This window comes from Myotis lucifugus, unplaced genomic scaffold, assembly GCF_000147115.1.
Source record: "Myotis lucifugus unplaced genomic scaffold, Myoluc2.0 scaffold_1031, whole genome shotgun sequence".
Classification (NCBI taxonomy): domain Eukaryota; kingdom Metazoa; phylum Chordata; class Mammalia; order Chiroptera; family Vespertilionidae; genus Myotis; species Myotis lucifugus.
Window position 1 is genome coordinate 97,467 of NW_005872079.1, and position 8,769 is coordinate 106,235.

The following is an 8,769-nucleotide window of genomic DNA, read 5'->3' on the forward strand; positions in this document are numbered from 1 at the left end:
CACCTATTCCTGAGGACAATTCTTTAACCTTCTCAAACCGGGCAGCCTGGGTGGAGCACCCCCCTTTGGGCTCCTTCAGCAACTCGATCCCTTAATGCCTGCATCACCATCACCTGGAGTGTTATTGTCTAGATCTGTCTATCTCCGTCCTCCCTTTAATTATCAACTCCCTCGGGGTGCAGGGACAGGAAATACTGTTTGTACTCCAAGTGCCTCCTGAAATTCCTACTTTTGAAAAATACTTCATAAATGTTTGTTGAATAAACAAATGAGCAAAGGAGTTATTTGAAAGAAAAAGCCTTTATGGTCGTTTTAAAGATTGCATTCAATTCTATTATATCCAAAAATTTACTCAGATAAATGAACTGACATTTATGTTTCCTTTAAAATTCCACAAATTTCACTCTCGTGACTAATCCTGCATAAAATATTTTCTACATTGTGGACTATGGAGTAGGAACATTTTGATGATCATGATCCATTCTGCCAATTGTTTTTCAAAGAGATTTTATCAGGTTACCAGGAGTCTGTGAGAGCTCTCACTTCTTTAAATATAAACTTTAATGAACAGTGTTAACTTGATTGTTAAAATGTGTTCTCTCTCTTAAATTTGTATTTGTAGATTTCTAATGAGGCTGAATATTTTTTTCATTGTTTACAACCAGTTGTATCATAAGTCTGGTCTGTTAATATGTAAGCATATCTCCAAGTAGAAGATTGGGGTTGTTAAGAAAGATTTATTGAGAGAGTGTGTGTGATTGATTATAGAAGAAAGATTGTGGGTACAGGAAACCAATTAGAAGCCTGTTAAAGAAGTCCAGGGAGAAAATGAGGCTTTAATCTTAGAATCCTGTCAACTGGAATAGATAAGAGGATAGATTTAAAAGACATAAGCGTACAGAAATCAGAATAAAAGAAAGAGAAAACCTAAAATACTTGAGGGTATCCATGTAACTTAAAAGGCATTCTGTAATTTACTGCAAGATAACAGCTGTTAGATATCTATATCTAATTCAAACCCGAGTTATAAAAGAATGAAATAATTTCCTGGATGACATGCCCCAGAGAAAGCTGCAGAGGAAATGAAGCAATGCGGCCACCTTGTGATGCGGACTCATTTCCGGTTCCCAGCTGACCACCACTTCCTGTGGAAGGCCAGGAGACAGGCCAGGCGGAGGGCTGAGAAGGCGGAGGCCGGAGAACTCAACACCCACATGTCAGATCATGTGCTTAATGTCTGCACATGAGTTCTACCATTTGATCCTTGTACTAATTCTGCGGGATAAATCACTCGCATCTCCATCGTATTGATGGGAAGACTGAATTCAGAGAGGGAAAGTAGTTTCTTCCAAATCACACCGCCCTAAATGGCAGAGCTGGGTTTTCCCAGGAATCTGACTCGAGCCTACATAATCTTTCTGTCGGTCACTACATCTCTTCATGGGGAAGAATTCCCCACCGTATCCCAGCATACAACTGTTGCAAAGCAGCAGCAAAAAATGAAGCAATTATGTTTGTCTTGAGAAAGGAAAGTCTAGGGGAGGGTATCCATTTATTTATACAGTCTTATGAAATCTCACAGGTAGCTACTGTCAAACGACTGGACAAGTCATAGGGCTACCTTAGCTTTCTTTCTTTCTTTTTTTCTTTTTCTTTCTTTCTCTTTTTTAATCTAGCACCTACAGTAATTTGGCATTACAGACCTCTAAGTTTTCTCACTTAAATTAAGCTGCTCCTTTAGTTACTCTTTGAAAACTATTTTCCCCCAAGTTACCTGATGTGAAATGTATTGTTCCCGAAGTTGTTTTGCAGAATTCCACACAATCTTTGCATGTACCAATACTTTAGCTTTGTCAATCCACTTCAAAATGAATTCAAGCAGTTCATTGTATTCTTTTAAATGTGATGTTGCCTAAAAAAATCATTAACATTCAGATAACAAATGAAACCTCTATTTCTTGAATTTTAAATCAGTTTTCTGTCTCTTTTTGGATACAATAGTCCTATAGTTGTCAACGTAAGAAATGTCCAAACCCATAGATAATTTTTATTAGTTTATTTGAGGTAACCGATGACCTATAGCAGGGAGCAAGATCTCACAGAATAACACCTTTGCAGCTTCTTTTAAAAATTAAGGTGGGTATGTAAGGAAGACTGGAGAAGATTAGAAGGTGGTGATTGGATTACAGGGTAGTTAACAAGATTATATGCTCTCTTGGTTGGGGTTTATTTTAAAGGTGTGCTATTCTAGAAGCACAAGAACAGTGGACAGGGAGGGCTGGCTTAAAATCTTTCACTACAGAAGTTATAGGTCTGGGGCGGGACTCTCCACCATGACCTGCCCAGTTAGTAACTTACAATTGGCACCCAGTAGGTTACTTTGCATAGGAATCCTCCCCCCTTTTTCAGTTTACAAAAGGTATCATGAAAAAGCATGTCCTTGTTGAAAATATTGCAAGGACTTCCCAGTGACTTTAGGGTAAAGTCCAAGTACTTCATATGCTTGAATAATCTGTCTTTAAAGAAAGTTCTCTCTTCTTATCTCTTGTTCATCGATCTAGCTCCCTTTTCTGCCTCCCCCCTTCTGTACTCCACCCTCACTGAGGGTGGGGATTATGGCATTCCAGGTTTCAATATTGTCATTCATTGGTTGCCAAATCCTAATTGAACTTGTCCCTGGTTACAGAAAACATACACAATTGATTAGCAACAGTTGAGTCTATACTCAACAATTATGATGGATGTGTGTGACCTGAACCTGTTAAGTAAATGATAGCTATTAAGTATTATCTGTATATCTATATACATATCTTACTTTAAGATACTTGAATTCACACAAACTGAATTGTGAAATGTTAATGGATGAATATACATTTTACAAAATACTTTCCCAGTTTACAAAATATTCACCCCAAAAGTGTACTTACATGACCACCTTTGTCAATAAATTTATGATATGGCTTGATATCAAATAAAGGCAGGTTCTGTATGTCTAATTCTTAGGAACACAAGTGCGGTATGAAATAAGCCACTCTTAATAAATTATTCTCACCATTGTCAATATCATCTTTTTATTTATTTTCAAAAGAGGACAACAGAACAGAGAATTTCTGCCCTTGAGAAGTTGGATTCCTGGCCTGGAACACATACCTGGCTGAGCTTGAAGCACCGAGTCTCGGCCTGTCTGCTGGTCTGCTGGTGGAGTTCCGTCAGTTTCCCGACCTTCTTGGTCAGCGGCTTACCCAGTTGGCCATTCTGTTCCGAGAACTTTTGTACGGCTCCATCCAGTTCCATTAACTTTAAGTTACAGGCATCCAATTCCTCCCCTAGCACCTAGGTGGTCATCAAAATGAAAGAACATCAGACTACAGGAAATAAATGTCTCCAGATTTTTCAAGTTCAGAAGGATGATATTAAATGATCTTAGTATAAGACAAATACAAATGTTTTGTATGACCATGATCAGGTCATTTCCATTTCTTGGGGTGGAAGTCAGAGCAGGGTGTTTGGCAACCCTGGTGTTTATTTCCTATGAGGCTGAGAGCTCACATTTTCCTTCTGCTCCACCCAAAACGATTAGTCACTTAGCTCATCAGCAGAGTGAGAACTCAGATTGAGCTCCTAAGAACATCCTTCACTTTGGAATTGACATATCCATATTCCTAACTCATCATTGAGTTCTCTGACACTTCTCCTGCTTACCCACACATGCATGTATATTTATGAATAAAGTTCAATTGTGATGATAAACTATATCATGTAAATAGATCTATGCTATCATATTTATAGAGTTTCTTGATTGCCTCTCTTTACTGTCTGGTTTTAAGGAAGCTTGCTGATCAAAAAGCTCTTCTTTTTTTTTTTTTAAAAAAAAAGATATTCCCAAAATGTACTAACTCCCAAAAAATACTGAATGCATTCAGCAGCACTCCTTGTGTTCCCAGTTCTCTTTCCTTACCTTTTGGTCAGCTTTAGCTTGAACTAAGTTATCTGTCTTTGCTCTCAGCTTAGTTAGAATAGTTGTTAGATCTTTGGTTATCTTCTGAATTTGCCGGCTGAACTCCTGGCTTGTGGCCTTGCTCTGTTCAATTTGTTTTACTCTGTCCTGGATCTAAACAATCAACAAGAACAGCAAAACCAAGCATGGTTAAACTTGGGTAACATACGAAAAACCTCATTGTTGACGAGAGATTTCAGGTGGTTCCTGCTGCTTTGGCATCTATGAGCTTTGTCGAAGCAGCCCCTGTAGTTACAAACTCACATGTTTTCCATGCAGCCTCCCTCCCCCATCTTCAAGCATTTGCTGCAGGTCTATCTGCTGCTCTTTCAGTAAAGGAACAAAACAAGCAACACAAGTACAGTGATTCACTCATCAAATATTTAGCGTCTGCATAGATGGCCATGTAGATAGCGGAGCCCGAATCTCTGTTTACTAACACTGTGACCTTCAATGCACAGACTCCTCCTCTAAGAATTTTTCTTTATAATATGCAGAACTCTCCTTTATAACTGGAACGCACACATGTTTCCAAGCACCTTTCCATGAGCAGCTGCTAATGACCTGGTAACTGTCTATCTTTGCAGTCGCGTCCCTAGAGGATGACAAGAGAACATTAAGCACCTCCAGTGGAGATGCTTTTACATGTTTCTAATGGCTGTGGTTTGATTTGATAACAAATATTCATACTTTGGCTTATAATAAAATGCCAAAGGAAAGATGCTAAAGAAATTTTCTCTTTGTTTAAATGAAAGGCTAGAAGGGTGACTGGTAGTGCCTCTGGGCACTCAATGAATATTTGTTAAACACATGGTAAATATCTTATTTTTATTGTTGTTCCGTTAAATCTTTTTTTTTTTTTTTTTTGGAAAAAGGTAAGGGAAAGCAGGTAAGTTATTTCTAATTATATGACATTATTATTGTTCATGTCTGTGATCATCTGTTGTGTGTGTGTGTTTTATCTAACAGTATTGTTTTTTTGTTTTGTTAATCCTCACCTGAGGATATTTTTTCCATTGCTTTTTCAGAGAGAGTAGAAGGTCAGAGAGGGGTAAGGGAGAGAGAGAAGCAATGATGTGAAAGAGACACATCAACTGACTGCCTACTGCATGCGCCCCAAACAGGGGGCAGGGAGCAAACTTGCAACCCACATACATGCCCTTGATGGGAAATCGAACCGGCGACTCTTCAGTGTGCAGGCGGACACTCTAACCATTGAGCACACTGTCCAGGGCAATAGTATTGTTTTATGCTGATCAGATTTTAAACTCTCTATCCATAAAGAAGTCCTTGTGAAAATCAAGAACTCTTGTACAAGAACGCTGAGCCTATGAAAGAAGGGAAAGGCACTCTTTCTTGGGCATGGGTTTACCTGGTCATGGACAGTTCCTAGGTTCAATGCCACCTCCGCTAGCTGCAGGGAGAGCTCAGAAGGTAGTATAGCATAAAGACCCAAGTACTTGGTCTTCTGCTCCTCGGCTACTGCCTCAATGTTCTGTCGGTGCTTTGTGGCTTCTGTTAGGAGAATCTGAAGAAAAGATCAAAACAAGAAATGTCTGGGAGCCTAAAGAAATTTCCATGGGTATAGAGACAAGACAATGTATTGTCCATCAGTACATGATTAAATGTGGAATTAGAGAGACATCTTAAGAAAAACCAAGCTTTCCTTTAGCCTCTGAATAAGAAACATGTCCACTTTATACAGAACAAACAAAAACCCCATCAAATAATACTAAAAGACTCTTATATAACACATTTCTGAAAATTTGTAATTCAATATTCTAAACAAATGTGTCATATTAAAATCAGGGCAATTTTTTAATGATAGGTATAAGGAATGAGGAGAGTTTTGTACCTGAAGTTCTTCAAGTTGAGCATCTATTTCTATTGTTGGATTCTCCAAATATTCCTTCGTTTCCCGAACCCAAGATTTCACAGAATTGATTTGAGTCTCCACCCCTTCTCGGTCCTTCAACTCCCGCTTCACCACCTTGCCGTGACTCCTCACTTTCTCCTGCATGCTTCAGAAACATTTCAGGGAGAAAGCAGAAGTGAACTGGAAATGAAAGGAACCCCTAGCTCACAGCATTATATTATCCAAAACAGACATTTTTTTAAAGGTGAAATCTCGTATCTCTTTGCAACTAAATTCGCGTCCCCCAAACTGTCAGATAATTTTCAGTAAGACTTACGTTTGGTCCAAGTATACTGGAAGAATATATATCAGGTGAAGTGAATGATTTTTCCCTGGAAAATTGAGAACTGACACACTCCACTGCTACTACATTGCCATTAATGTTCTATGCAAAATAACCGGGACGTTGTTTATTTAGTTTCTCTCCAGAAATCGACTCACATGAATTGGGGTCATCAGCCTTTAAAAGTAATGTGTAATTGGAGTATCTGTGGCCATTAGAAACCAGTCTTTGAAGTCAAGCTTTGGAAATGTTACAGTTAATAATGTTCAACACCCAAATTGTAAGTCTTTCTTTGAATTGACATAAATTTGGTTTAAAAGTTTAAATAAGTGGAGCCCAATTACCCTGAATTCTTCTATAACTGAAGAGGTGGAAGTAGGACATGTATGAATAATAGTAGCTAATACAGCAGTTAAATTATCTATTGACATTTCTTCTCTGGCCCCATAAGTGAATCAGGCTGGTTATACATCATTAAGTTTACTTCCTCTAGCTACAAAGTGCGAAAAGGCCTATTTGCCTGAACTTTGGCATCATCCTTGGTCTGATCTCTCAGTCATCCAGTTTAGCCAGTGAGTTACCAAGCTTTTCAGACCCAGGTTCTATGTAGCTCTCAATTGTTCAGCTCTCAAGCTCTGTTTCTCAGGAAGAGCGGCATCACCCAACAGTTCCCTGAAAGTGACATGCTCACTTCCAAGGTTTCCTACAGGCTCGTCCCCTCTTTGCACAATTCTCCTCTCCCCTGGCTGCCTCCTCCAGCTGCTCAGTCTGCAGCTGAGGAGAGCCTGCCGTGCCTGCCCTCCTAGGCCCCTTGTCTCTGCTTTGGGTTCCTTTCTCACCCTTTTCATGCTTTCCCCAAACGGCCCCTGCAGTTGCCCATCTCTGCTGCTTGACTGTGAATAGCATGAAGGCACCGACTGAATCTGTTCGGTTCATCCCTGTATTTCTAAATACTACTAGATATGTGTTTGTCGGATAAATAACTGAAGAGCTAAGAAAAGTGGGGAGCAGGGAGGAAGGGAACAGATCCCCCCTCCCCCAACTGTAAGGTGGCATGATGGAGCACCCCCAGACTCCAAAACCGCACTCATCCCTTTGGGTCATGGCCGGGTTCAGTAACAGAATGAAGGGCGTATCCTTACTTCAGGCACCGATCTTGCATGGCTGTGATTTCCTGCATGACGGGCGGCTCCTCCCCGGGGGGTGGAGCGGCCCCATCGGGGAGCATGCTCAGCGCCTGCTGCCGCAGCATGCCGAGGGCCGCCTGCTGCTGGTCCAGCTCCAGCGTGAACGTGTCGTGATGCTCCAGCAGAGCTAAGAGTTCCACTTTTGAGGCTTTCTCGGCCGAACTTTCCGGTAATTTGCCTTCTAGCTGATTGATCGTGTCAGTGGCTTTCTTAACCTGATGAAAAATGTTTGTAACATGAAGCTAAAAAATAAACTGAAAACATGGGGCAACTCCTATAAACACACATTTGACACTAGTGCAGTGGTTCTCAACCTGTGGGTCGCGACCCCTTTGGGGGTCGAACGACCCTTTCACAGGGGTCGCCTAAGACCATCGGAAAACACATATATAATTACATATTGTTTTTGTGATTAATCACTATGCTTTAATTATGTTCAATTTGTAACAATGAAAATACATCCTGCATATCAGATATTTACATTACGATTCATAACAGTAGCAACATTACAGTTATGAAGTAGCAGCGAAAATAATTTTATGGTTGGGGGTCACCACAACATGAGGAACTGTATTAAAGGGTCGAGGCATTAGGAAGGTTGAGAACCACTGCACTAGTGCATCAAAGCTCATTAAAGATGAGGGTGTAAACTCTAAATCCCAGGAAACTAAAGCCTGGACAATCTTCCTGACATGAAAGGAAAAACCATCTTTATAATTCTGGGTTTAAAGCTTTAATCTCAAAATAATATCAGGGCTAGCAGAGATTGCATAACATAGAAAAAGTGTGTGTGTGTGTTTTAAGTAAAGGACAAATGAAAAACTCCAATATTTCTAAAGGAGGATGTGTCTTCAAACATTGAATCCTACTTAAAAAGATGAAAAAAATTAATATAGGACTTGGGACATTGGTTAAATTCCTGCTCATTTCCATGGCAAAGAAAGATGTATTTTATAATTTTTCAGGGCGAACGTTTCACTAAGAAACTGGCAAATGGAGGAAAGTGGGCTTGTCCTCCTTTTAAACTTTCATTTCTTGGTTTTCTTATTAAAATGATTGGACCCTGACTTGGGACTACATTGCAGATTGCCTGTTGTACGGTGTTGCATAATTTGGTTTTCATGCCATTGAAATAGAGATGTGGGGGGAAAACGCTTTGTGCTTTCACAAAGCCAATTGAAAACAAAAGCAAAACACTGCTTTTCAAAATACACGATCATCAGGGAGGAAATGATCCTGAGCCCAATAACGAAGGAAATCACCTTCTTGCCGAGGTTCTTCCACGCATCTGCCGCATCCTCCAGGATCTTCTCCTGGTCCTGGGCCACCGCCCGGAGCCGCGCCCAGCGCTGCCAGACCGTGGTCATGGACCTGCCGATGGTCGCTT

At 40.3% G+C, this 8,769-nt stretch overlaps 1 protein-coding gene across 1 annotated transcript in view; it reads right to left on the bottom strand.

Moving 5' to 3' along the window:
* Positions 1-8,769, bottom strand: part of LOC102443181 (nesprin-1-like) — a gene marked incomplete at both ends in the record, with an annotated part of 119,186 nt that overhangs the window by 94,882 nt on the left and 15,535 nt on the right. Inside the window, 7 exon segments of the mRNA XM_023747887.1 lie at positions 1,775-1,912; positions 3,151-3,333; positions 3,959-4,111; positions 5,370-5,525; positions 5,853-6,018; positions 7,338-7,597; positions 8,645-8,753. Of these exon segments, the coding sequence (XP_023603655.1) occupies positions 1,775-1,912; positions 3,151-3,333; positions 3,959-4,111; positions 5,370-5,525; positions 5,853-6,018; positions 7,338-7,597; positions 8,645-8,753 (1,165 nt within the window).